The sequence below is a fragment of the Primulina eburnea genome, chromosome 1 (genome assembly GCF_022965805.1).
Source record: "Primulina eburnea isolate SZY01 chromosome 1, ASM2296580v1, whole genome shotgun sequence".
NCBI classification, from domain to species: domain Eukaryota; kingdom Viridiplantae; phylum Streptophyta; class Magnoliopsida; order Lamiales; family Gesneriaceae; genus Primulina; species Primulina eburnea.
In genome coordinates this window covers 2,395,195-2,423,003 of record NC_133101.1, presented here as the reverse complement: position 1 = coordinate 2,423,003, position 27,809 = coordinate 2,395,195, and the positions used below count along the sequence as shown (strand labels likewise).

Here is a 27,809-nt window from a genome sequence, read left to right as displayed (position 1 = left end):
ATGTGTATCTGAATTGAACCCACACAACCTTCACAGAATAAATTGACTCCTCAAATTCATATATTCATATTCTTGTAATCTCAAAGAATTAAAATGAAGGATCTTATGCATGAGAAGAAGAAGATGATGAAGGTGAAAAAAGGGTGTCTAAAAGTTAGGGCAGGGTTAGAAGATGAAGAATGTCAAGAATTCATGATTCCTATATCATATCTTTATCATCCTTTTTTCAAGACACTTCTTGAGAGAACTCGTGATGCATATGGATACGAGGTCGCCGGCCCCCTCAGGCTTCCGTGCTCTATCAACCATTTTCACCATCTCCGGGGCTTGATTGAGAAGGAGAGAAGTAATCACCGCCACCATATACGCGACCACCACACCTACCTCCATGGTGCCTTATCCTTCTATTCTTGTTGATTGGGGTTAAGTGCTACATGAACAAGTTCAATCCTCTTTGTGGAGCATGCTATTTTTGTTTTCTGTGTTTTCATTGTTAGCTTGATTTTCTAGGCTTTTAGAGGCATTTGTCATTGTGTGCACTTGTTGCAAAATTATTAAACACCTTGGATGAGTAAATTCTATATGATGTATACATATATATATCTGAATTACTATATTTGTGTCTGTGTACATGTATGTATGAACATGTTAATGAAATGGCACCATTTTTAAATTTGTTTCAAAAAGGATACATGAAAGGACATATTATGCCAAACGGAAAAACATAAAAGGATACATTTTCCTCGCACAAACAAAAATAACACCAAACATTACATTAGTTAATGGAACACATAAAAGGACACGAGAAACCCAACAATTGGTACAATATACAGTCTTTGCTCCAAAAGGTGAAATCGCTCACCTTAGGCGCCCCTCACCCCCAGCCCGATAGGAATGTGAGAGGAAATAAATCATGGTAACTCAGCCAACCAGCAGCAGCTAGACCATATACTACGCCGCGCACAAAGAGCTCCTTCTCATTGGAGAGAATAAAACTCCCACACTGCCACTTGCGACACTCGATCCCTGGTCATTGCTCCAAGATTCACTGCTGCTGACCATACAATATACAGTCTTTGTATGTACATGTCTCTGCCCTCATGCGTTGGCTAGGCTTCTGGTCGATAGGCACATCAATTTTAAGTAAATATAACGATGGAGACGAATTATTGCTAACTCCATATAACGAATATCCCATTTATAAAGATAAACATATGTTGGACTCCTCCGTCACAAAATTCCTGCTGTCACGGCGATAAGGGGGCTGAAACGGCTGTGGGGGAGTTGAAAATGGCTTCGTCCAATTCCTGCTTCCTTAATAGCCTACTGGAGGGTTCAAATTTGGTACCTAAAGGCCACTGAATTGCTTTCGGCTCCGAGTATCTTAGCAGGAAATGGCAGCCGACTGCATTGATTGTTCTGTCAATGAAATCGGATCTTGTCATATAGTCCTTCATCCGGCATATAAATTCCAGATGATCCCTTGCCTAACCACACAAAATAATTAAATATTCTTGTATTCGCTTCATATATAAAGTTGCATTGCAGGTAACATCAAGAAAAACGACTCATAATTTTGACAAATCTTCAAGTATCTATATACCTATAAAAGTGTAGATTCTTGACATTGTTTTCCGATTGTGTATTGACAAGAATACCCTTCGTGCAAACTTGAACAAAATAAAACTTTTTATTATTGTTATGTAAAGATAAAAATAATAGGACATAAATGTCTCATCATTACTAATAATCAATTGACATTTAGAGCCTTATAATTTCATCATTATAAACTTTTTTATCATTAAATAGTTACACCGGAAAATTATATTTAATAAAAATTTTAAATTTATTTTGTGAATTAATTTCTAAATGCATGATTCCTAATGATTTTATTGTAAACTTTTTTACCATTAAATACTCACACCGGAAAATTATATTTAATCAAAATTTTAAATTTATTTTGTGAATTAATTTCTAAATGCATGAACAAATATAATATTTTATAAACCTAAATTTAATTGTGAATTTAAATAATATTAATCAAAATCTATATTTCCAATTGTGCAATGACAAAATTAATCTTCTATACACACTTCAAGAATAAAAAGTAACTCCTATATTAATTTTATCAAATAATTCATCTTTATACTACATTTAAATATTCTATCTTTTTAATTTTCCCTCTACAATTTTTTCCTAATGATTTTATTGTAAACTTTTTTACCATTAAATACTCACACCAGAAAATTATATTTAATCAAAATTTTAAATTTATTTTGTGAATTAATTTCTAAATGCATGAACAAATATAAAATTTTATAAATCTAAATTTAATTGTGAATTTAAATAATATTAATCAAAATCTCTATTTACAATCGTGCAATGACAAAATTAATCTTCTATACACACTTCAAAAATAGAATGTAACTCCTATATTAATTTTATTAAATAATTCATCTTTATACTACATTTAAATATTTTATCTTTTTAATTTTCCCTCTACAATTTTTTCCTAATGATTTTATTGTAATTTTGTAATTATATTTTTGTGTTATTTCTAATTAAGTAATGAATTATACTATCACAAAAATAGAATAGAATGTAACTCCTATATTAATTTTATCAAATAACTCATCTTTATACTATATTTAAATATTTTATCATTTTAATTTTCTCTCTACATTTATTCCTAATATTTTTATTGTAATTTTGTAATTATATTTTTAGTGCAATTTTTAATTAAATAATGAATTATAGTATCACAAAAAAATATATGAAAAATTTATAACATACGTGCAATAATAGAATAACTAACATATTTTATGGGTTTTTTTAACCAAGAATTGAAAGTAAAGAGTTTAATTCCGATTTTAAAAGATAGTATGATTTCAAAAAATATGAAAAAAAAATTATCTACAACAAATATATATGTTATAGGCATGATTATTTTATTAAACTGTATAACTAAAAAATTACATGTATTGCTGATAAAATCAATCATCAGTCAAAACATTGAATATGTAATTCATGAAAAGAGATTTAATAAGCAATAAAAAGACTCTAAGTTATTTTCTATGTAAAAACAATATATGATATAATCTTTATAATAAATATAATTATAATGATCATTGATTAGCATTTGTTAAAGTATCAGAATTTTTACATATGATATTTAATTATTTTGAAATCAAACTAATTAATTCAATAGATACAAAAATAACATTTTTTTTATGAAAGTTTATTTTTTTTGTTATATTTCAAATTTTAATGGTGAAAATCATACCAATAGTTTAAAATCTATATTTAATAATTATTATATGAGTTTATTTGATATTTATCATATAATCTTATTTGAATGTGCATTTCTTTATATTTGTTGATTTATTTATTATTTTAAAACTTATTTAACAAGAAATTAATAGTCATCAATGGTAGTCTACGAAATATCGATATATATAATTTATTATCCATGATATAGACTTGTAAAAAAAAAAGTAAAAAAATTATTACGAGGTTAAATTAAATATCATGAGTTATATTTTACTATCAATATTACTATTTCATTTGTTTTAACATTGTTTTTATGCGTTAGTCACAGTGATTTTAAATTGATAATTATTTGTCTTTAGTATGCTTCGCTTATGTAGATTATGATTTATACATTGATAAAATCCATAATTAGGTTGATTTTTAGGTTATGCTTTATACGTGGTGTTTGAATATATAATTTTTTAAAAGAATTTGTTTCACTTCATTTAGTTCTATCTATTATGTTCCATACACTTTGTTATATAACATAAAATCAACTGCTTGAATTTAAATTTAGAAAACAATTTTGAAAATAAGTTATATAAGTTCTTATAAATCGTCTAATATGATAAGAAATTAAGCCCAAATAAATAACAAAATGATTCAAATTGTTTTTTAAAAAATCAATTTTTTTTAATTTTTATAATATAATTGATATTACGTGCAACGCACGTGCATCATGCTAGTTCACATAAAGAACGTGCAAATCAGCAGCTCAGTAAGATGTTAACTCGTTTATGTGTGTGAATAGAGCAATGCTCATAGCAATTTTTCAAGAAATCAAAAGAGAATGAATGTATCTCTTTGTACAATAGCAAGTAAACTGAAAGGATTATTGGATTCATTTGCAAGGTAAGGAGCATACATAAGCATTACATCTAATTACATAAGAGTGTGAAATTAGGAACATGGGATGCCGTTTTCATTTTCCATAAGTTTGTAGACAATTTAAGGTGTTTTCGGAAACACTACAACTTGGGTACGTGCAAGATTTAGGAATTTCTATGTCCGAGCAGATAATCAATCAGAAACAAAAATTCAGAGTTAAAAAGGCAAACACTCAGACTACATAGACTTCCTATTAGAAAGACAAGAATGGCAACAAACAAACTGTGCCAAAGGCCATGACAAACAGAAAAGGATATAGTAAGTAAACCTGTCGATACTGAGGAGCTCGTTTTGGAAGTTTGAGATAACCCATGTGACTGATTTCATAATCCCATAAAAATGACGTATGGTGGACCCATCTATTCTTGGTAATAGATTGAGCATTTCCACCGAACTTACGGTTGCCGAGCACATAATCTGAATGAATCAGAGACATGTAGTAAGTGGTATCAAACTCACTGTGAAATTAAGATGAGAAAAAGCTGTTTTACCGTGTGATAATCGTGTTAGGCTATAAAAAAAGCCTAGCCAAATTTAAGTAGCTAGTGGTTTTCCATGGAACAATGCATGAAAGAAATTATCAGAAGGCTTTTTGACACCAAAATCATATGATTGTTTCACAAGGTTATTGGAAAGAAAAGAGAATAATCAGCCTAAATTTATACTCACAAACAATGGTAATGTCCTGGTTTCAACAGTAACTATGAGAAGTAAATGAGAAATTGGACTAAAGGAAAACCCTGACCTGCCACCAAATACCAATATAACCAAATATAATTAGGACGGAAAATGGTCAGTGATTATTGAATTCAATCAACTTCAAATACGAAAGATCTACGCTTGTTTTCATATCAAGAAGGTGGCAGAGTTAACAAAGAGAATGGAAAAATGTCTACCTGCTATAGATGAGATCAGAGCTGATCCTAATGAATTATAAAAGGGAAACACGTGAAAAATGGAAGGAAACACCTGATCAGCAATTAGAAGCATATGTTTTTGGCAAATTATCCATCTTATGGTTTTGAAATCACATACTGAGCTACTCTTGCTCACAATATCAGCTATTGTATATCAGCAGAAAACTAGAAAATGTAAAATAGCGATGGTACCAACGTACCATTCTCACGAAGGGTAAAATCTCCAATTCCTTGAAATACTTCTTTATATAATAGGCTACTCCAAGACATGATAGGTTGAGGATATGATTGTAAACCTGAAATTGCACCCTTATTGCATATAAATGTCACAAAAATTGTCCCATGGTCCACAATAACTGTACCACCTCCAGTATACCTTCGAATGACCGGAATTCCATCTCTTAAAACAGACTCGGTATCAAGAAGTTCCACTGGCTTCCTACGGAAAAATATTCATTTAGTGCAGATCAACTTCTTGTTTTCTCATGGTTCAACTGAGTGCAGTGCCTAACTACGGAACAATATAAGCCCTCGGGTGATAATTCTTTCAGATACACATAAAACTCAAACTACATGGCCCTGATACAGGAATCTCTCTATCGATAGCAAGCCAAACACAAAATATGATCCTAATTCCTAGATGTCCCATTAAAAGACAAAATGGAGATTGTTTCCCATCGAATGAAGAAAAATAGTCTGGAATTGTGTTATAGAGATGTAGCGTGTATTTAAAACTTGTGAAAATGGTCATGGAGTGGATTCAGGAAGTTGATTTAGGTACAGAGGAAATTAACTAAATGCAGTTAATTTCAAATCCACAACATTTATTTCAGTCTAAGCCTGCAGTCAGTTTTGAAAACCTAAACTATCATAAGAGATATATCATTCATGAAACATCTGTTAATTACTTGACTGTGTTCAAGGGATTATTATTATGATCAACCGCAAGGGATGTCAATTAAGAAAAAACTAAATTGGGCTCAAATCTTGTAAAGCATATGAACACTAAAAGAATAATCTTTGATTCAAAAGAAAGAAACAGATTGCTACTGAAATTTCCATGGACGTAACATACTAACCCTGATACACCCATGACAATGGTGGGATGAGTGGTTCCATCATTGACGAGGCACCAATTTTGTGATGTGGTTCTTAGAAGTCTCTCCTCCAAGTGCAGCTGCTCAAGAATGGGCATTCCATTCAGCCTAAGAAGATTTATCCCACTGTTTCTTGTCTGTGATACAGCCATGGTTTGACAGAATCTATATCGGAAGGGAACGGGAACGAGGCCCGCATTCACGAACTTCCAGGAATGTCCTTTGGGTCGTCGATCCGTGGGCAGAAATCGGCACAAGGACGGGATTGGCAGAATTTTCCGAGCACACAGGATTTTTTGTGATTTAATAAAGAGTGAATAAAATCTAAAAAATAACTTTTAACATATTATTTTCATCAAAATAATCTATCTATATAATATTCATTTTGATTTACGTAGTTTTAAATTTTTTTTCCAAAATCTTCAATTTTCATATATATATTTTTTTAATAAAAATTAAAAGCCGTAAAATTTCATTGGAATTGGAACATTATATTTAGAATTCTATGGTGGATTGTCTAATGGTTATTGGGATATAAATATGGTAAGGATAATTTAATAATAATATTAAAGGTACAACCGATACATTGTTGCACCAATTATAACCATTATATCGTGAGATTTTTTATTCAATATATAGTGAAATTTTGACAAATTAATTTTTTCATTGGATTTTTTGTGTTGTGCAAATTGATGTACAAATATGGATGTACATGTAGCATCACTCGTATTTTAATGAGAGAGACGAGAAATTGATTTTGAAGATAAGAAGGATAAATTTCTAATAAAACATCGTTTCTCCTTTTTTTTTTTTTTTTTTTTTAATGAAATTCATTAAAAAAGGTAGGTAAAAGAGAGTTAATTACAAATACACTGGGCAGCCCCAGGAGAATCAAAAGGAACAATCTCAAAACTCAACAACAAAGTCTACAAATCATTAAACATCAACACCCATATTCTCAATCAGTAATCCGAGAATGGCAACATGTGTAAATAATTTGGCAGGCTTCTTAGTACGTGGATCTTGATCTTGTTGATTATCCCCTCAGCATTCGGCACGACATTATCGAAGATTACCCCATTCCTTAAATTCCAAATATGATAAACTGTTGCCGCAAGTGCCACACACCTCATCTTGTTTAAGTTTGAGCTTCCACGATAGACACCCCTAAAGGCCGATAGAATGGCTGTAGGAGTTTTCATCATTTTACGCATGTCGAGCCATGATCTTATAGAATTCCATATTGAAGAAGATATATCGCAATTAAAGAACAAATGAACGACAGATTCGTCAGAGGCTTTGCAAAGAACGCATGATCTATCAGTTAAGAAACCCAACCTGTCTCGAGTAAGTAATTTCCGATGGGCAAATAACCACAAAATGAATTTGTGCTTTGGTAGAATACACTGTTTAGATAACAGCGGTTTCCACGGCCACTTTGTCCACCGACCAACAAAGAAATCATAAGCTCCAGTCAAGCCTTTCGAAGATCCAAACCACTTGTTCAATACAGCAACCGACGCCTGTTTAGAGCCATGTGCCATAAGGATTTCATCACGAATCTGAATAATATGTTTGATGAGAGGCGATTGGTCATTTGTCCATTCCCAACTCCAAACATCGTTTCTCCTTGCTTAGGTATCACTTGGCATAGCTTTTGGAAGTGAAATTCTGTTCGGAGAGCCTATCCTCGTGTACGAAAGCCGTACAAGCAGCATATTTTTTAATGAGAAATGGTTTGAAACGTGAAAATGGAGGAGTGGTGTCATAATGAGGTAGAAGATGAGTTTCATGCTCTAATTTCTAGCATGTTTTTTAATGAGAAATTGTTTGTTCTGGTCCAACTTCTCGTCTATTTTAAGCAGCATTCGTGTATGATTCTGAAAGATTGTGACAGTGGAAATATGAGAAAGCAGTGGTGAAGGTGTGAAAATTGTACAAAAATCAGGGACAGATTTTTTTGTGTGTTTTTTTCCAAATCTCAACTAGTGAACTGTGTTGAGTTGTACAAAATTGGAAGCCAAGGGTAGAGTCGTAGAGATACACATGGTACAAGTCAACAAGCATGGCTTAAATATTCAGGTAAAAATGCATACAAATGTTTCAATACTTCGAACCTCAATAAGCAAGCAAAAGAGGAGAAAAAATATTACTCAGGAACAACTCAAAATACAGTTATCATGTATATAAATGTAAAATGCATCTTCTGGGGCAAAAGCGTTCAACAGAAGCGCAACAAATCCCAACATCATCCAGATTTTCATCATCTTCTCGTCCATTAAAGTAGGTAGTACCGCTCGTAAAGAACAGCGTTTTCAGTCTGAGATAGCAATTTCAAACCCATCAAGCCTTAGGAACTAGAGAGGCGTTCACCTTGCTTTCGAGGTCAACTACTCAAGAAACAGTGATAGCATTATAAAGTAAAGGAATAAAGCTTCGCGCCACAACCAAAAAGTTGAGCAGCTTTGCCTTACAATGGAAGAGGCAGCCCATCTGTTAGTTTCTCCAACAATGCACTGGGAAGACCAAACTGCAGCAGCTTGTTGCCATGGCTCTCAATAGCATCAAGGTACATGTGAGGTCTAACATTGGACAATAAGTCCTTGACAGGATAAAAACTTTAAACCATGAGCCACAAGGCAAACTGTCAAGCATCTCATCATCATTGAGTCGGTGATCACTGCTTCAACAACTGATAGTTAATCAGCATATCTTAAGATTGACAACTAACTCAAAGAAATTATATGAACTATGTGTGTAAATGATGGCCAATTCTAGGCACACAAGTCCAGCTGTAAAAAATATCATTATTAATAGTAACATTTTAAGGCAAAACAATTCTATGTGCTTATGATCTTCAATGCCAAATGGCAGGTCATGGGTATGAATAACATGTACCCCAGGTGAACAAGCTTGTAGCAAACCATTGTAAACATTATTCAGCAAAGGAAAACACCAATTGAGGATGTAGCACACAAGAGAGAGGGAGAGAGAAAGGGTCAGATGATGGCCGGAAGGGGAGAGAACTATCAGCAAGATTACAAAGAAAGTTTATTCTAGAATTTATTTGGGAAGCCCATGTTCAACAATAAAAAAATTTCATCTTTTGCCTTTTATTAATAAAAAAGCAAAAAGATAACATTGGAACCTTTATGCAATACTAACATGGCTACAGATGTTAAACTATCTCTCGCTTGCCCTCAACTAATCAGCCACATCAGAGGAAGTGTGCCACAAAAAACAGAAAAGAAAAAGAGTGAATGATTTTTTACCGCATTATTCAATCATGGCCATATTTGAACTGTTAATTGCTAATTAATTGATATCAGGGGTGAAATACTAGTAATTTTCATGAAGCAACTCCACATCATTATACATACTTCTGTTCTTAAAACAAACTGGATTATATAAAAACTCTAAACTCCATTTATCAGTTCCACCAACCCATGTTCATTTGATGTTTTTTACAATGTGTTAATGCAATCCAAATCCATTATTTTTACCTTTCAAGGCCACATAATTTGATGACATGACAAACATGTCAATGATGAAAATCACAGAGGACGGGAACTTCCATACCTACAAAATAAAAAGTTTGATGAAAGATAATACAACAAAATACCCACTCATAAGTAAAATACATCACGTAAAATTAATTAGTCATACCAAACGTTGTCTTTGGAGTGAAAAAAGGTACTTCGCAATATCATAATGGGAAAAAGGTCTCACCAAAGTTTGTTTTTAAATTATATCAACATGAGATCAAATATAATAATGAAACATACCATCATGGCCATGAGAAAGATCTTGAAGTAACTTGAAATGATGACTATAAGAGAGACCTCTTTCCACCTGTAGAATCAAAGTACAAGTGACTCAATTTTAGCTAATCTTTTTTAGGGAGAAGCATGCAATGGTCAGAAAGGAAAGAGACATAATTAAAGAAGAGTCATAAAACTTTGCAACCTTAATCTAATTGAAGTAGTAGCTATCGACCACTTGGTGCAACATATTTCCATCAAATTTAACATTTCAGTTGGATACTTTACACTGTGCTTCAAACTAGAAACAAAAAATCAGTAGTAATTCACTACGTTTTTCAAAATTTAAGCCACCATGGACATATGGACATATAAGATCAACAAGCGTGTACACTACACAATTCTTCTAGTCTTCCGAATTTCGTGTTTTAAAAAAAAAACAAAAAGCCCAGCAAAAAATTAAACCATCCAAAGTCAGTTCCACAAACATAAAAGGAAAATGGAAAAGATGCAAGAGGAGTCTGTAATGTGTCAGCTAGTAACCCACAGCAGTGGAGAAAATGGAAAGATCAGTAATTCAAGAAAATATTACCCAAAAGCTCTAGCAGATGCGATCTGCAATTTTCCAGTGCCATGAATCATCACAGCAAGAAAGATGAGGTTCTCAAGGACAACACGAGTGAACATCTGTGATACAACTTATTACATAAAAGAATGTATATATCCATCGTCCTACTAAAAACTGAACACGAAAAGAGTTGACATCAAATTAACCAACATACAATTCTGTAACATACCTTACCAAAATCCAGAAGAAATGAAACAACTGTCGCTGGCAAAGTCCAATCATTCTCATTCATCCTCAAAGTCCACATTCTGTCTAGTACAGCTAAGGCTTAGGATATCATACATAATTTTAATCCACAGACTATTCTTGCAAATAATAATTATAACATTTAAACCATGGATACAGATGTCCAGAAGAACGAATGCCAAAACTGATTTCCATAACAAGCCCTGCAACAGTTGGAAATCCAAATTTGTCTTTTACATTAGTACACACAACACTAGTCAAAACTACTCAAATCTGAAATCTGTCTATAAGGTCCTTCAAGCAAATAACTAAGTTAAAAAAGAAATACGAACCTGAAAATTCACAGTCTCTTTAGAAAATCTATTGAAAAACAGATGTCGATAAGCTTGTGGCTTGTGCAGAATCAAATCGATTATAAGGATCTACATTATAGATAAGAGAGAAAATTACAAAAAAATATATTTTGAAACTTAATATGAGAACTGTTAATTCTGGTTTCTTTACTTTATTTACCATGACTTCACACTCAATGTACTCATCAGCAACAACTTTGCAGTATTCCTAACAGTTAAAAGTAATTGTAAGAAAAGAATCAGAAAACTGAAGTTAAAACATTAAATAGAAAAAATGGGAAAATTTTTATTACACATTTCATGAGCCGGATATTTCCTGGAGAGTACTGAATGTAAAGCGTGTCAATGGGGAACCCACACTGCACACATCTGAATCTGTTAGTACAACCATCAGCATTCATTTTTTGCTTCTTCTTTTTTTCCCCTTCAAAGAATGGCGGTGAAAATTCGTCAGCGGAAATCAAGAACAGAAACTAGCAACCTGTGGGTGGATTCAGTCAGATTTGAACGAAAATTTTATACCTTTGCAACTTGCTTGAGCAAAAACAACTTCTTGATTCAGGAAAAAAAAATACAGCAATAATATCTTAAAAGGTAAATTTAAATAAAATACAACAAGTTATAGGAAGAACTAACACAATTATCATTTGAAACAGTTTGAATCGAAAAGCAAGATACATACATTAGCAAGAAGTAACAAGAATGAACTCTATATATCTGAAGGCTAATAAAGAGTCATTTCACGGATTGATCTCAAGCCCTGACAGGAAGAATCCAAACCCGTGATTCCAAATTTCCGTAGAAACCCCCAATTCAACAGATTAAACTTCAATTCGTAAAGGATCAAACTTTAACAAGAAACAAAGCATACTTTAGAGAAGAAGCGTGAAAAATGAACGCAACTCAGGCTACAACACAACCACCATCGTCTCCGCCGGTTCTCGTTTGCTACTGCCTACTGTGAAATCAGAATTCTCGAAGTGTATTTTTTGTAATTTGCTCAGTTTATTGACAATTTTGTCCTCAAAAATTTATCGGAGCTCAATTAGAACACTCAAAATATAAATTGGGAAAAAATACTCCATTTTAAAAGAGAACTAATATTTCACTCGTGTCATGCACACGTAAGAATATATTATATAATTAAAAATTAAAATTAGTAAACAATCATTTAAATTTATTAGTATTATAATAAATATATCTAAATTTTAAATATTGTTATTAAAAATTATTATGTAAAAAAATTTATATCGTTTTAGATAAAATTTAAATAAAGATAACAATTTTTTTTTCTTATCTAAAGTGAAAGTACAAGTTTTTTCCTTGAAAGACAACAAAAATACAAGAGTGGTATCGTGAAGGCATATGTTATATTTTTAAATTACTTCAAACGATCATATCTCATCTATTTTAAAAAAATCAATAAAATATATTTTTATCTATACTTTTAGAATTTTAAATTAAATAAATGATTATATCACTCTTAAAATAGAAAATTATTGAAATAAATCATCAATTTAAAATAACAAAAAACATCATATTTTTTAAATAATTGTTTTAACGAAATATGAAAAGCTGATAAAAATCGTTTACAAAGTCTGTCTTTTTAATATTCATGCAGCTAAGATAAATGTATTGTGTAGACCGGGATGTATGAAGACTGGCCAACTAGACAGATAAACGAGCCCATTCCACATAGACAATTTAAAGCTAACTTGGTGAGAATTCATCTGGGTCACGAACACTCGTCAAACACGTTAAGAGAGTTTCCAGCGTAGACATTTCGATATTTAAGTCAATACCCAGTTTAAAGAAAATATCTTAAAACTAAATATATTTAGCAGAAAATGAGAATGTACATTGAATAAATCAAAAATAGAATATACTTTGAATAATAAGAGTCGTACCCTGTTTATAGAATTTTTAAAAGTGTCCAACGGGCTTGAATTTTGCAAACAATTTAAGCTTTAACAATGAGTTGAATACTAAATTGTGCTTAATTTGCCAATCTAATTAGGTCATTACCCTTCAAACACATCTTTAGATTTTTTATACAAAAATATTTAACAATAAAATATTTTAATTTAATATACGAATATGGATATTAATTACTGCACAATAAAGTAAATTATGCTTGATCACATAAATTCTCTAGCAAAAAGTAGATTCACTATTTGATGTTTTACATGACCATTTCCAATATGAGAAAAAAGGGCTTCAACTGGCTACCATGGCGGGATGGAGCTATTGCATCAGAAGATTAATCACAATTTAAATGAATCCAAAAATCACAATTTGTCACATCTTTAAACCCCTCGATGATTTTGTGGTAATACCCACAAGTTTGTCTGCAAACATTCATCGTCCTTACCAAAGTCGATGAACAAGGAACTTTCGTAGTGCCCCAATACTTGAGATCGATGTCTTCTTCACAGATTTCGTAAATGTGATCGGCACTATATAAAGAAGATACAAAGATTAGAGTGAGGGAATGATCATCGAACTTGTGGGTCAATATTCTAAAAAGACGAGTGCAGTCAATGTGTATGCTGAAATTACATGCACCGCAGTGGTATATGTTGCCATATTCTATATCACAACACGAAATATGTCTCTTTCGAATACGAAAGTGGAAATAGATGAGATGAATGAAAAAAAAAATTACACATTGAATGTTAGCTCATCATCGATATTAATATTATTTAAATTTTCTTTGATTTGGGTAATATAAAGAAAACATATTATGGCCCCTTTGACAAATCTTAAACCTAAGCCCAAAATATAACATGTGGGCTGGATTAAACTATATTGCGGCCTATTGATCTTAATACGATTGATACCACCTCCCTATATATATACAAAACTTTTTTAATGTTTTGTTTAAATTGATGAATTATCAACTGTGTAAGCAATATGAGGACGGGGACCATATCACATGAACCACTGGCAACCTGGGATGGCGAATTAGGCCAAGCTTTCGTCGAGGGGAAGACAACAGAATCGGCTTTCCTCAAAACTTCACACGCTTTTTCGGCCATATTCGTAAAGGGTCAACATTAATTATTTTAAGAAGTTTAACATTTCATTTTTACCACAAGAAAGCATCAGTTTTTGGTTGATCAACCCGTCCATGTTGTTCGTTGGAAGTTATGTACATTTTCTTTGAATAAAAGAATAAAATTGAATTGACGGAGCTCTTCCAGTGGGGTGCGGGGGCGTGAGGCCTTTTTTGCATTAATTCTTTTGTGGGTCTTCTGTGTCAGTGTTGAAGATGAAATCTATGATTTGATGTGGGTGGGTCACTCTTATATACGAGTCTTTTTTGGAGATAGCTATGGGGGCAGTGCCCACAAGTTCCGAGCTGTATCACTGCTGATCCCCATCATGTGTGTGTCTGTTTGTTTTATAGTGGTGAGGAATTGAGAGGTGCCCATCAGATTAGGTGTCCAAAGTTTTGAGCTTTAAGTACCTGTGTGGATTTGTTGTCCGAAATAGGTCAAGTCTCAAATCAGCGTGTTGTTGGACTAATTGAATTCGAGAAACATTCCATATTTTTCTTGATGGTTGGTTGGTTGGTTGGTTCAAAAGTGGATTTTAAGCGAAGTTGGACTTTTCACCCGAAATTTCCATTCTGCCTTTTATTTATGTTGATGATAATTTGGAAGAAATATATCCTTCCTGCATATCTTTTTTGCGGTGTTTTGAGCTGAATTTGTGATGGGTTTGGTTGATCATTTTGATCTGTAAATGGGTTCCTGAAATCTTTTATTCCTGATATGCACGTTTTTGTTCTTCTCAAGGAGTGATTTGAAGAGAGTTGAGTTGGGAATATGATTGGAGGCTTCATTAATTTGCATTGTGGTGTTCTGTGTAAAAGTGGTGTCAACTTGTTGTAAAAGTGATGTTGACTTGTGGTGGCAAAATGAGTTTGAAATAGGAGATGAAGCTTGAATAAGAGAGGGGTATAGTTGTTTTGTCCCTTAGATGGACCGGAGGAGTTGGCTGTGGCGGCGTAAGTCTTCTGAAAAAAGTCCCAGTGGTGAAACTGAGAGCTCAGGATCAATGTCATCTCATTCAGAAAAATTTTCTGATGATCAGGTAAACCAATTTTGCCTCAAATATATTTGACCTCAAAATTCCTATACTTTCATCTGTTTCATAATCTCATTTTGGTTTTCAACTTCAGCCTTTTACATCCGCAAAATAATGAATCAAGTTTGTTGATTCTAGGTTATGGATTCCCATGTTTCGCTTTCATTAGTTCTCTTTCAGGACCTTGTGGAAAGCAGATACCACAAATGGATAATTATGTGTATAGCTGACATGTTTTCGGGCACACTTGTTTGGTTACTACTTGGACTCTCACAATGTACACGGAATGAATAATCATAACCTTTTGAATTCTTGAATTGGTAGAAAATTTATGTTTTGTTCACAGTTAAGTGTCATGAAATCTAGATTCAAGTGCTAGTTTAACTTTGAACAACATGGATCCACATCAGCTGGAGGGCAAGTGATAGCCTCTTGCTTTTCTATTCTGGACAGTGTTTGTTCCTGTTCTATTATTAGTATCTATCTTCAATTATTGACACATGCACTCAGGATGATTCTTGCAATCACTAGTTGGTGTCTGAATACAATATGAATCATGCGTATGTGAATCCATGCATAAATCCATAAAGACCTTATCATCCATTCAAGCCAAGGAAACTGTTTTTCTATCTCTGTCCATCTGTTCATGAAACTACTTGTCAACGGATGTGTATTATCTACTAGGATGGGAGGAAAAAAAGGAATTTCATGTGACTGTATAGTAGCTACTGAATATTTGTTTTCCCTAAGGGGATTTTTTGATGGACTAGTGAGAGTGACTTATTTTTGGTTGTTGCACAGGGTCTGGCAAATCAAAACATGCAATCCCATGAAGTCACGTCTAAAACCATACCTGGTGATGCAGACCGTAATGATAGTTTGAAGACTTTGTCAGAGAAACTATCTGAAGCTCTTCTTGATGTCTGCACCAAAGAAGACTTGGTTAAGCAACATGCCAAAGTTGCAGAGGAAGCTGTCACAGGTATTATCCCTATTTCACATCCTTTCTCAGTTGGAATCTGTTTGTGTTTGCTTGCATGCATTTGCAGGGGCATCCAGAAATCTGAGAGCGGAAAAGTGTGCCGGAATAAGGGGTTGGATGGGGGTGGTTGCCAGGATTTTTGGGGGCAAAAAAGAAAATGAGAATGACAACAAGAACATGTGTTTCCTCGTGATTAGTGATTATTTTTTTCCTGAAATAACAGAGGAAAACTAATCACTTTCATGATGTATTTTCAAGAACTAAATGTTGGAATTAAAATACTGTCGGCTGCGATGGAATAGAGAGACTCTATTACAATTCTTAGCACTTATGTACTTAATGTGCAAAAAAATAGTTCTGAGAAAGGGGCAAAGTGTGGTTACATGTAACATGATCTAACTAATAGCTAGCCTAATATGAGTAAGGACACGCCATTATGGTTAGAAAAATATCTTTATCCAGTTCTGGAATCGATTTTAATTTGAGCTCATATACCAGGGTGGGAAAAGGCTGAGAAAGAGGTATCAATTTTGAAGAAACAAACTGAAGCCTTAACTCAGAAGAATTCGATCCTTGAAGAACGTGTCGGCCATCTTGATGGAGCTCTTAAAGAATGTTTGAGACAGCTTCGACAAGCACGAGAAGACCAAGACCAGAAGATTTGTGATATTATTACCAATAAAACTCGTGACTGGGATTCGACAAAATCTGAACTTGAGAACCAGCTTGCTGACATGTTCTGTAAGCTTGAAGCTGCAGAGAAAGAGAACTCGATCCTTAAGCTCGAGCTTGTTTCCAAAACCGAAGAACTGGAACTAAGGACCTGTGAGAGAGATCTCAGCACCCATGCTGCTGAATCTGCTAGTAAACAACATCTTGAATGTGTGAAAAAGATTGTCAAACTTGAAGCAGAATGCCGTAGGCTAAAGGCAGTGATTTGTAAAGCAACACCGGGTAATGATCACTGGTCAGGTGTTGAAGAGAAAACACCGGTTTTCGAGAATTGCAGCTGTGAAACTAGTGGATTAGAGTCTATTGGTGGTGAGACATGCCGCCCCGAATCTTGGTCACTTGCGTCAGTGACAGAAGAGGGACAGTTTAAGAATGAAAGAACTTTTGAAAGGAGTCTTATAATTCCTTCTGCTGAGATTGATCTCATGGATGACTTTCTTGAGATGGAGAAGATTGTGGCACTACCTGTAACACAAGGTGGAAACAACTCGAACACCGTGATCAATAGTCGAGAAGATCATTTGAAAGATGATCTGGAAGCCATGATCAATCGAACGGCTGAGCTGGAAGAGAATTTAGAAAAGATAGAAATGGAGAAAAAGAATTTGGAGGTGGCTCTTAATGATTGTCGTATTCAGCTTAAAACATCAGAGGATCAACTCAAGCAATCAGAGGTAAAATTGTCGAACTTGAGCACTGAGCTGGCTGTCGCTGATGAAGAAAAGAGGGCTTCCCAGAAAGAAATTGAATTCGTGAAAGAAAAGCATGAGCACTTGACAAGCCTTGAACTTGATATAGAAACTATGCATTCAACTATTTGTTCGTTAAAAAATGAGGTCGAAAAAGAAAGAAATTTTTCAAAGGAATTGGAAATTGAGTTATCAAGAATGAAATTTGATTATAAGTCCCAGAGATCAGCAATGGTTGAAGAGTTCAGGATCGTTCAGGTTGGCTACTCAATACGTTCTTGCTCCCACTTAGTGGTTCATTTAACTATTGCACCGCCATATTCAGTTTGTGTCATAGTATTTATTTATTATTTTTGCATCATATAAACTGTCGGATTTTACTATATCCACTAAATTGATGAGTCTGTCTATTGATGTTGGTCTTAGGATAAAGAACTGGCAGCGGCTAAGAGTAAATATGCCGAATGTCAAAAGACAATCGCTTCTCTTGACCGACAGCTGAAAATTCTAGCTACATTAGATGACTTCTCAATCGACTCAGAAGAATCTATACAAATCCCATAAAGGAGTGCTGGAACCAAGGTTAATTTTTGAAGCTTCTGCTCCATAGTTCTAATGCCTAAAGCCAGTTACCGTACCCACTAGAGAGATCTTTACGAGGAATGTCTCTCAAGTGGGTACAAGTTTTTGTTGGACTAAAGAGATGAGATAGAAATCAAGAAAATGAGGCGAATTTGATTTTGAAACTAGGAAGCACTATCCAAACACTGTTGAGAGCACCGCTGATGTTATGTTCTTCAAGAACATTTTTTTTCAGTTGCTTTTTCTTCACCTCACAAGGTGTAGTGATGTACATAGTTTCAGTACCAAACATGTTTTACAGAATTAGACATTCTGGTTAATATAATCTCACATTCAATTTTTGCATCATTTACTCAAGAAATGTCAGCAAATGGCTTCTTTATGTATTTAGTTATTGTTATCAGGGGTATTTAGAGACTGTCATTAGTTATGCGCACACGAAGCAAGTCGACTAAATCGAACTTTATTTGAGAAACTTGTTATTAATTTTAGGGGGTCGGTTAGTTTAATTATTTCGAATATTTCAAGAACAGTTCCGTACCTTTTCGAGTTACAGGCAAATGGCAATCTTTCCACTTATGGTAATCGATTCATGTTGGTACCTCGTACAACAATTCTCCTATGTATCTCAAGACGAGCAATGTATTTCATTGTTTCAATTTGATAACCAAAAAAAAATCATAAAAGTTCAAAGATTTGAGGAAACATGTTGGTTCTATGGTGTAGTGGTTAGCACTCTGGACTTTGAATCCAGCGACCTGGGTTCGACTCCCGGTAGGACCTTTTACATTTTTCTTCCTCCAGTTTCATATTTAATCCTTGCAGAGCATATCATAGAAAATCTCTGGTTTCTTTTGTTCCGAGAGGCAAAGTGCCTGAAGAACAAGAATCATACTTTATTTAGTAAACTCAAATTTTTTACATGAAACCATTTTGACCAAATTCCATATCGTAAATTTGTGTTACGCACCTGCATAGCATAAGCAACATGAATTAGAAGTGATTCAGACCACGGTTTCCCGATGAACTGAAGGCCGATAGGCAAGCTAGATTGATCGTATCCGACCTGTCAAATTTGTTTCTGGTTCTAAGATTACATTTTGTGAATAAAAATTTAAGGATCTTGATGCTTTTGTTAACTCACTGGGACAGTTACTGCTGGCAAACCAAGAAAATTTCCAGCCACCTGGTACCGGACTAATGCAGCTAAAATATTTTGACTGTTAATATCCAGTGCGCAAAATTTTCTATCTTGATTAAATCAGTGTTGAATTTACCTCCATTTATGTAGTCTAGCTCACCGGTTCTTGTGGCGTCATCCTTTATATCATATGCAGTCACACTGGCAAAGAAGTGTTCATGCATTACAAAAACAACCCTTCTAAAATCTTTTACTCGAACATTTTTTGTTGAATCGGGAGGAGAAAGGTTTTAGCAGTGATACCCCACGGTTGGAGTAACAATGATATCCGCCATCGAAAATATCTTTTCATGGAACTGAAGCTGCCGATTCCTGCGTTGGTTTATTGCTGAAATAGTAAATGATCTTCAAAGAATATCGAGCTTATAAAATCAAGAACATCTGCTAAGCTAATGCTACCTGATTCTTTGTGCGTTTAAGTATTCTTGGCTGTCGAAAGAACCATATGCAGAAAGTCCGAACCGAACATCCCAACCCATTTCTGCCTTACTCCTGATATATTTGATCAATCCTTGTTGTGTCAAAGTATATTTTATGTCTAGAAAACTAATACACGTTAATCTGAAAGAAGCCTATGATTATCTAAGGATCTCATATTTCAAGAATAATGCTATACAAAAAGTATGTGGCCTTAATTTATTCACTTATCGCTTGAATAGAAATAACGGTAAAACAGAACACTCACAGATTCTGTGAGTATCTTGACATTGAGGAGCTGCACTCTGATCCTATTGTGACATAATGCGCCAAGCGCATGACCTCTAGTTCTGGTATCGTTACATCTACAATCTTAAATTGCACGAGGCGATTAAACCGGTGGAGAGTAAGCTGAATTCTTGGTTTTGTCTGCTAAATAAATTTAGAAATTAAGGATTATATTTGGAATTTTATACCTTCCACCCATATTTGTCTGATAGTCTGGTCACCGCATTAGAGCAGCAGACTTTGATATCATCACTGCAGTCATCAAACCACTGAGAGAACACAGAAAAGATGTTAATATAGGCTAAAAAAATTGAGTTTAGATGTTAATTTAAAGGCAAGGAAATGAAGATATTGATATCTTATGTCATTTTAGGAATGAAGAATGGGAAGAAATTATCAAAAACCTTTCCATATCGCGCCATTTTGATGTCATAGGACGTGTAGTCAGCAGATTTCAGCAGAGGCAGAGGTAGTTTAGGTTGGTCAGGTACAGCTGTCACACCATTTTGATCGGATGTAAGATTGCCGCTAATCGCTGCATAACTGAAGTTTTTGAACTTTTTATCAAATATGACAGATGAAATCCAGCATGAGCTAAAAGAAAAATTTGTCGGCAAAACCAAGAAACTGACACTAAAAGTGCATCCTCAACACTTGCTGCAAGAATCCCAACCATCCCAACTGTGTAGTTCAGGGGAAGAACACTGAAAATTTAACATAAGTCCTAAAGTCAGAATGGAAGCACAAAATTTCTCAAGAACCATATCGCAACTAAATAGCAAATAAGCATAAGAAAGATGTGTTTAATACCCCTCATGTGGCACACGTGAGAATGTAGGTTTCAGGCCAACAACGCCACAAAGAGCTGCTGGAAGTCTTACAGATCCTATGCAGAACAATAAAGTTTGCTCGAGGACGTGGATTTTTACAATAGATCATTGTTTCATACTATATATTGCAACTAGAAGCACAGTAAGTTTAGTTTACCTCCTCCATCGACACCTAGTGCAACAGGGCACAATCCAGCAGCAACCACAGCAGCAGATCCACTGGAAGAGCCTCCAGTAATCATGTTTCGATTATACGGGTTTCTTGCTGGCCTTTAATGACGAGAGAAGGACTAATCAGCATCAATTATTCATAAAAATTCTCAGAAAAAAAACTTGAAAAAAAAAAACTAATTTGAAGGAAGTGCATACCCATAATGAGGATTTATCCCACTGACTCCAGCCCCAAGCTCATGCATATTTGTTTTTCCCACTAATATGGCACCACATAACCGGAGGCGTTTGACACAGCACGCATCGTCTTCACACTGTCTTACTTTGTGCAGCCACTTTGTACCACCTGCATCAGCAAATTGTTTCACTTCATCCAACAATTTTCTGAGTACTAGATTATATACCATTTGTTTCATTAGGAGAAGAAATTTCGCGATATTTTTTCCGAATATGTACACTACGATCCCTCGACTATAAAATAAAAAAAAAACTGAAAACATTCTAGCAATAAACTCACCTGTTGTTGGGTATGGCATGCAATCTATTTCATCCTTAACAGCAACCAAAACTCCATCTAGAACCGATATAGGTTCACCTGAAAAAACATGTATGAAAAATACACAAGATTTTACAATGTTTCCCAGCCCATACTCCTCTGTTGATTCAAAAACTTCAAGCAGCAATCTAGTTACATCATTCTAACATGAATTCTTGATCATACACCTTGTTTATACCGAAGAGTCGATTCTGTCGCCTGCTTTAGAATATCTTCCACACAGAAGTTGATAAAGAATGACATATTCAGAGAAGGACTAGATGATTCACGCACAGCGGCTACGAATCGTTCTGCAACCTGTTAAAAGAAGGTAAATTTAGCGTTACATTTTATAACTAGTGCAAAGTTTTTTTTAGCATTTCTTTCACCATGAGAGGGGTTGAGTCCCCTGAGGTATATGCTTTGAAAAATTCTAGTATCTTCCAACGCTGGAAACCAAGTTTCTGAGTCTTGGGTACATTTTCTGGCGATTCAATACAACTCAGGGCCTGTTGAGCTCTCTCGGGAGGGGGCATGTCATGTTCTAAGTATTTTACTTCCTTTTCTTGGATTCCTATAATTACGAGACAATAAGTCGTTAGAATTTATATTCGAGTCTTTCATATTATACAGCGCTCAGTCTCCATATTTCGACTGTTTTGGCATGCTAGCGATTTCGACTGCTGCACATCTTACCTTGATGTGGGCACAGAGGTACAAAAAGAGGTGGTTCTTGTAAATCCACAAAGGAGACAAGCTGCAAAATAGTGTCATTTATTTGGGAAAAAAATTTCTTTGAAATCATCCAAGAAAACGCATGTTTTATCAAAGGAAATAGAAAATTATTAAGAATGATGGGAAATAATGCAAACTGTGAGATTATAAAGAAATGAGTTTACTCTTGAAGAAGCCCTTGCACTAACAAAAAAATAATGATTTTTTTTTTAAGTTTGTGGGGAAAAAAAAGGTAAAAACTTATGTGAGACGATCTCACTGAGTCATATTTTGTGAGATAGATCTCTTATTTTTGCCAAAAAAGTATTACTTTTTATGCTAAGCGTATTACTTTTATTTGAATATCTGTAAGGTTGACCAATCTGATAAGTGAGACCGTCTCACAAGAGACATACTCAGAAAAAAATTATAATGATAAATTATTTAAATTTATTCATTTATCCAACAAATATCATACTATCCACTTTCAAGTTATCTTCTTCTCTAACTTAAATATTATCAGCTACTAATTTAGATTTTATATTACATGTTATCTTATATGTTAATTTTTATCTACTTATGTTAATAATTATTTTAAATTTAAGCCTTATAATAATAATAATAATAATAATAATAATAATAATAATAATAATAATAATAATAATAATAATAATAACGACAACGACAACAAAGTAAATAACTAAATATATAAATTTAATGTTTTTATAAAAGATATTAAATTTATCAACTTGTTTTTAGTAGAACTAGATTGGCTAAAAATTAAAACAAAAGCAAATACCAAATGCATCCTAAATAATTCATCAATAGTAGCCTTACCTAACAGTGGTGTCAACAAACAATTCATAATTTGTTCTAATACTCTCCATTTTAATTAAGGGATATTATATTTAAAATAATTAAATGGTAATAAATATTAAAGTGAATAAAAAATAATCCATAATATATCATAGGCTGACAACTGGTACACACAATTTAGATACATATTAATATAGTGGTTAATTGCATTTATTATAATTTGTTTGATTCCATGTATAAGATATTTTGGCCTTTTTACTACAAATACCCTTATGAGTGGTTTGATATATTATATATTCGAAAACGTAGTGATGAATTCATTAAAAAATATCTTTGATAATAAATAAGTAACTCAAACTTTCTAAACCACAGTCGTTCAAACACTGTATCGATCTCATCTCCAACAGATCAACAGAGTGAATGTATAAAAATAAATATATGTTATATAAAATGTATACACTATATATTTTCAAATCTTATTATATATTAATATAATTCGACACACACATATATCATAAAAAAAATTTGTGAGACAGTCTCATAAGTTAATATTGTGAGACAGATCTCGTATTTGAAAATATTATTTTTTATGTCAAAAGAATTACTAATTATTGTAAATATATGCATGATTTATCTATGAGATCGTCTCACAAAAAACCTATATAAAAAGTGTGTTATTAATTTGTAACGCCATTGTTCAAAAATTTAAGAACTAGCATTCATTGTATTTACCAAACGAAAGAGACAAGGTTGTTAGTGCAGAGAGCAACTTTCATTTACTCTTGCTTGCCGTATTTCTATCACACAATAAACTAGTTTATTAAACTTGCAACCACGATCTTTTCAAAAATATACAAAATGACTGCTTAAATCTAAGGGGGGGAAGTAAAATAAAGAAAAAATATTTTAATTTTTTTTATAAAAACCGAATTCTACATAAATTTTGACATTGAACTAAATGAAAATTTATAGAAATTTTTTAATATATATATATATATATATATATATATATATACACACACACACACACTGACACACACACTAATATATTATGCGAGAGATCCTTAAAACATAATTTGACGTGATTTTGTGACAACAATTGATTTTTACGAAAATATTTACATTGTCTTAGAAAATTAATGTGTTTCATCTAATATTCACTTTAAAAAATTGACATACTATCTCTTAAAAATTACATATTTAATATAGTTGCATGATTGTTATATATATATATATATCTATATATATATATATATATATATATATATATATATATATATATATATATATTATGTTTTTGACATAAAAACAATATTTTTTTATGACTAACTCAAATAAAATATATGTCTCACAAAATCGACCGGTGAGACCGTCTTACAGAAGTTTTAATGATATAAATGAGATGGGTGTGTTACCTTGTGGAATTGATTGTTCCTCTTCAAAATGTACATTAATATACCTCCGAAAATAGGTAACTCCAAAAACCATGCAAAAACTTTTATCAAAAGACCAGCCATTCGAGGAGCTACACATCCACAAAAATAAACAATAAAAATCAAATTATCAATTACTAATAATAAGCATATATATAATTAAATAAATAAAATTATCAATTACCAATAATAGCAGACAATAAAATTGCTGGGTTTTTTTTAGAGAACATGGTACAAGTAAAATGATTGAAAATGCAGTACTTTAATTAATTTAAAGTAGTTATGTACGTAGATTGTTGTACCAAGAAGTTCTGGTATGAACCATAAAGAACAAAATAATTTCCGAAAATTCATGCATGTCTATTATTTATATATAAATTCCAAAAATTAAATTGACCTATAATACAGGTTAAGCTTCTGATTATCGAATACGAAATTACTCTGGATCGGGTAATTTTTGGATTTTGGTAGGATCCGAACCCGAAACGTATATTGGGTGAGGTATAAGGTAAAAGTTCCTAAGTGATCAGTATTAATTAAAATAAAATTATTTATTTTTTAGTTATAATTTAGTTTGATGCTGTTAATATATTAATATTTTTTATTTTAAATATATTTTAATAATCTCAATTATATCCTGATAATTTTGGGTCCGGGTTCAAAATAATAAACCCGAAACCTTAAAAAAACCGATTGACTCTTTCCCACCCCTTGAGGTTTTGTCCAAGTCGACCTCTCGTGTACTTCTCTATTTATTTTTCACTTATTGATACAGCTGTAGCTTCTTCTTTTTCTTTTTCTTTTTGAGTATACCGAAATCTTTATTCTGGAAAAGCTCTCTTAATTTTTAAGGTGAAAATAGTTTTGTTGTCCACTAACTTGTTAAATTTTGAGTTTTACCCGGCTTTTAGAATCTAATTTTGGTACACTTACTTTTAATTTTCAGCTATTTTGATTTAATTGTTGACGTGACACTAAAAAATATTAACATGACATCGAAAATTTCTGACTTGTCAGATGTCACGTTAGCAATCTTAAAATAAATGTGGTGAATGAAAACCTAAAAGTAGAAAATTTAATGGAAAAAAATCATTTCCCCTAATTTAAAGTTCCTGTTTTCTTCAGGAAAATCCTTTTTGCAGCAAAGAAAATTGAATGATAGGCAAGTGTAACTAGAAGAAAATAATTGCCTCTCGCCGGTTCTTAATATTATTATATATATCAGACAGAGATCCATGCATGCCATAATAATAATCCAACATAAAAAATTTTATATCATCTAAACTTCCAAAGTTTTGATTTTCTGGAAAAATATATATGTTGGAAAGATGAAAATTTCCAAATTCTTATAATATAAAAAGTTAAATTTCTAAACAAATCAGACATCAGGGAAAAAAAGCAGTGATCGCTAACTATACCGAGTAATATTACCTTTGACATTGGCTCTGAGGTAAACCTCGTCGCTGTCGGGGCCGAGATCGACTTCATAAACGGGCTTGTAAACCGCGCCTTTCGCCTTCAAAAACCCCATTAATTCACAAACTTTTGCAAGAATAACAAGAACCTATCTGTCTATCTATACATATAGAGAGAGAGCTATAGATATATATTGTGTGTGGGGGTGGGGGTGGGGTGGGGTGGAGACGTGGAGTCGGAGGCGGAGAAGACTAGGAAATGATATTGATGGAAGATTGTCTGTAATGGAAGTTGAATGAATCCGATTCTAATAATGTTTCTGTTGAGAGAAGACAACGAGAGAGAGCTAAAGCACACTAATCTTGCGACTCTTCTTACTTGTATTTTTATGTTATATATATATATATATATATATATATATATATTTGAAAAATATATTTCATGGATATTTATTTTATTTTTTATTCTTGATATAGCATAAAATAAATTTATAATTTCGATTTAATTATTTACACCTAGATTTTAGGTAGGGGATAAATTAAGGTTAGGTATATATATATATATAATCGTGTTGAATTTACTTCTAATTATTGCCCCATCGTTATAATCGTGTTGAATTTGCCTCTAATTATTGTCCCATCGTAATAAGTAATAGAAGCAAATTCAACACGATTTGGTGATGGAAATCATATTTAATAGAAGGATATTTTTAAAATGGACATATGGAAAGTGTCATGATTAATTTTGGTCATATCAAAATTACACTTTTCTACAAATATAATTAAAAACATATCAGAAAATATTATTTTTATGCTATTTTTTCAATAAAAATAGACATGGAGACTATGTAGATTTCATATGCTCTTTTACAAATTTTTCTAATATTTTATTTGTCGTATATTTGATTAGTTTGATTTATTTTAATTTAAAAAGAGAAATTGATGATAAATTAAAAAGAATGAAATTTATTAGATAATCCTAATAATTTTTTAACGAAAAAAATTCTTTTAATAAATATGAATTATAGTGATAATTTATTTTCATTTATTAGAAATAACTTTGTTTAAATATGATATTTTTAACTGTATATTACTTATTATTTTATTTTTATATGTGTTTTACTATACATATTTATTTGATTGATATTATTTAAAAATTTATTTAACATGAAATATTAATCATCAATATTAATTTACAAATGATTCATCCTGATATAAAATTAACTATTTATATTTATTCTAAAAAAATAGAGAAAGTTAAACAAATCCGCAAGGGGCTAAAAATTAGCAAATCTATATATCTATAAATACATGAGTTTGATTTGTGAATTTTCTTCGTTACACTTTTTACACGCCATTACTTAATTAATGTTTCATTTATTTATTTAGTTGATTTAAAGATTGAGATTGAAAATAAAAATAATTTTATTTCGTTATTTTATTTGAATTAACGACAAATATATTAATATGATACTTTATTTTATTTTTAATTTAATAAATTGAATAGCTTACACTTTTCTACAAGTGTTACAAAAACCATGCGAGCATATATCATTTTTCTATGGTCTTTTTCCAATGAAAATAGACTTTGAGAGCACATAATTTAAATTTATAGGCTCTTTTACAAATTTTTCTAATATTTTATTTGCAATATAATTTGATTAGTTTAATTTATTTCAACTTTATTCATAGAAAGAAAAATTACTGAGAAATTAAAAAGAATGAAAATTATTTATATTTGTATTAAATTTATGAGATGATTCTTATAATTTT

The 27,809-nt window shown here is 32.4% G+C and overlaps 4 protein-coding genes and 1 non-coding gene across 10 annotated transcripts; 2 read left to right on the top strand and 3 right to left on the bottom strand.

Annotated features, from left to right (window-relative positions):
• Nucleotides 1–24: 24 nt before the first annotated feature.
• LOC140808734 (uncharacterized) lies at nucleotides 25–6,515 on the bottom strand. 2 transcript variants are annotated; one of them, XM_073166056.1, is made up of 4 exons: nucleotides 6,194–6,515; nucleotides 5,315–5,553; nucleotides 4,466–4,614; nucleotides 25–1,419 (listed from the first exon to the last, which is right to left on the bottom strand). In XM_073166056.1, the coding sequence occupies exons 1-4, from the start codon at nucleotides 6,361–6,363 to the stop codon at nucleotides 1,336–1,338; spliced, it is 642 nt and encodes a 213-aa protein (XP_073022157.1). In that variant the 5' UTR covers nucleotides 6,364–6,515; the 3' UTR covers nucleotides 25–1,335. The 2 variants fall into 2 exon arrangements, with proteins under 2 accessions (XP_073022157.1, XP_073022078.1); XM_073165977.1 differs by having other exon boundaries at nucleotides 639–1,487; nucleotides 6,194–6,511.
• A 1,743-nt stretch (nucleotides 6,516–8,258) lies between these two features.
• Nucleotides 8,259–11,620, bottom strand: LOC140808588 (protein ARV 2-like). 3 transcript variants are annotated; one of them, XM_073165783.1, is made up of 10 exons: nucleotides 11,433–11,620; nucleotides 11,300–11,347; nucleotides 11,119–11,208; nucleotides 10,944–10,989; nucleotides 10,770–10,852; nucleotides 10,565–10,659; nucleotides 9,997–10,063; nucleotides 9,715–9,790; nucleotides 8,681–8,903; nucleotides 8,259–8,601 (listed from the first exon to the last, which is right to left on the bottom strand). In XM_073165783.1, the coding sequence occupies exons 1-9, from the start codon at nucleotides 11,538–11,540 to the stop codon at nucleotides 8,794–8,796; spliced, it is 723 nt and encodes a 240-aa protein (XP_073021884.1). In that variant the 5' UTR covers nucleotides 11,541–11,620; the 3' UTR covers nucleotides 8,259–8,601; nucleotides 8,681–8,793. The 3 variants fall into 3 exon arrangements, with proteins under 3 accessions (XP_073021884.1, XP_073021963.1, XP_073021810.1); XM_073165862.1 differs by having other exon boundaries at nucleotides 8,681–8,891; XM_073165709.1 differs by having other exon boundaries at nucleotides 11,291–11,347; nucleotides 11,433–11,557.
• Nucleotides 11,621–14,040: 2,420 nt separating this feature from the next.
• LOC140808421 (filament-like plant protein 3) lies at nucleotides 14,041–18,564 on the top strand. 2 transcript variants are annotated; one of them, XM_073165642.1, is made up of 5 exons: nucleotides 14,044–14,188; nucleotides 14,940–15,237; nucleotides 16,033–16,213; nucleotides 16,712–17,892; nucleotides 18,061–18,564. In XM_073165642.1, exons 2-5 carry the CDS (start codon nucleotides 15,124–15,126, stop codon nucleotides 18,196–18,198), a joined length of 1,614 nt encoding a protein of 537 aa, XP_073021743.1. In that variant the 5' UTR covers nucleotides 14,044–14,188; nucleotides 14,940–15,123; the 3' UTR covers nucleotides 18,199–18,564. The 2 variants fall into 2 exon arrangements, with proteins under 2 accessions (XP_073021694.1, XP_073021743.1); XM_073165593.1 differs by having other exon boundaries at nucleotides 14,041–15,237.
• A 182-nt stretch (nucleotides 18,565–18,746) lies between these two features.
• Nucleotides 18,747–26,395, bottom strand: LOC140810255 (fatty acid amide hydrolase-like). Of its 2 annotated transcripts, none has more exons than XM_073168138.1 (19): nucleotides 26,053–26,395; nucleotides 24,604–24,713; nucleotides 22,355–22,415; nucleotides 22,048–22,232; nucleotides 21,847–21,976; nucleotides 21,641–21,718; nucleotides 21,322–21,469; nucleotides 21,110–21,222; nucleotides 20,933–21,008; nucleotides 20,755–20,826; nucleotides 20,527–20,665; nucleotides 20,311–20,391; nucleotides 20,103–20,206; nucleotides 19,817–19,906; nucleotides 19,661–19,729; nucleotides 19,494–19,558; nucleotides 19,361–19,422; nucleotides 19,187–19,282; nucleotides 18,747–19,091 (listed from the first exon to the last, which is right to left on the bottom strand). In XM_073168138.1, the coding sequence occupies exons 1-19, from the start codon at nucleotides 26,150–26,152 to the stop codon at nucleotides 19,029–19,031; spliced, it is 1,842 nt and encodes a 613-aa protein (XP_073024239.1). In that variant the 5' UTR covers nucleotides 26,153–26,395; the 3' UTR covers nucleotides 18,747–19,028. The 2 variants fall into 2 exon arrangements, with proteins under 2 accessions (XP_073024239.1, XP_073024231.1); XM_073168130.1 differs by having other exon boundaries at nucleotides 18,748–19,091; nucleotides 19,817–19,909.
• On the top strand, nucleotides 18,928–18,999 carry TRNAQ-UUG (transfer RNA glutamine (anticodon UUG)). The gene has a single exon. It is a non-coding gene; the product is annotated as a tRNA-Gln (tRNA).
• Nucleotides 26,396–27,809: the final 1,414 nt, after the last annotated feature.

Bases quoted from the DNA above. Each gene is read 5' to 3' on its own strand.
- LOC140808734 (XM_073165977.1), bottom strand. From the start codon at position 6,363: ATGGCTGTATCACAGACAAGAAACAGTGGGATAAATCTTCTTAGGCTG. The intron at 4,615-5,314 runs GTACGTTGGTAC...TGATTCATTCAG, and splicing joins TTTTACCCTTCGTGAGAATG to ATTATGTGCTCGGCAACCGT. The intron at 1,488-4,465 runs GTTTACTTACTA...TTGTGTGGTTAG, and splicing joins GAGCTCCTCAGTATCGACAG to GCAAGGGATCATCTGGAATT.
- LOC140808588 (XM_073165709.1), bottom strand. From the start codon at position 11,540: ATGAATGCTGATGGTTGTACTAACAGATTCAGATGTGTGCAGTGTGGG. The intron at 10,660-10,769 runs GTATGTTACAGA...GTTGTATCACAG, and splicing joins TTCTTCTGGATTTTGGTAAG to ATGTTCACTCGTGTTGTCCT. The intron at 10,064-10,564 runs GTAATATTTTCT...TTGATTCTACAG, and splicing joins GCATCTGCTAGAGCTTTTGG to GTGGAAAGAGGTCTCTCTTA.
- LOC140808421 (XM_073165593.1), top strand. From the start codon at position 15,124: ATGGACCGGAGGAGTTGGCTGTGGCGGCGTAAGTCTTCTGAAAAAAGT. The intron at 15,238-16,032 runs GTAAACCAATTT...GTTGTTGCACAG, and splicing joins AAAAATTTTCTGATGATCAG to GGTCTGGCAAATCAAAACAT. The intron at 16,214-16,711 runs GTATTATCCCTA...CTCATATACCAG, and splicing joins TGCAGAGGAAGCTGTCACAG to GGTGGGAAAAGGCTGAGAAA.
- LOC140810255 (XM_073168130.1), bottom strand. From the start codon at position 26,152: ATGGGGTTTTTGAAGGCGAAAGGCGCGGTTTACAAGCCCGTTTATGAA. The intron at 22,233-22,354 runs GTAAGATGTGCA...TCGTAATTATAG, and splicing joins ACCTCTGTGCCCACATCAAG to GAATCCAAGAAAAGGAAGTA. The intron at 21,223-21,321 runs GTATGCACTTCC...TCGTCATTAAAG, and splicing joins GGGATAAATCCTCATTATGG to GCCAGCAAGAAACCCGTATA.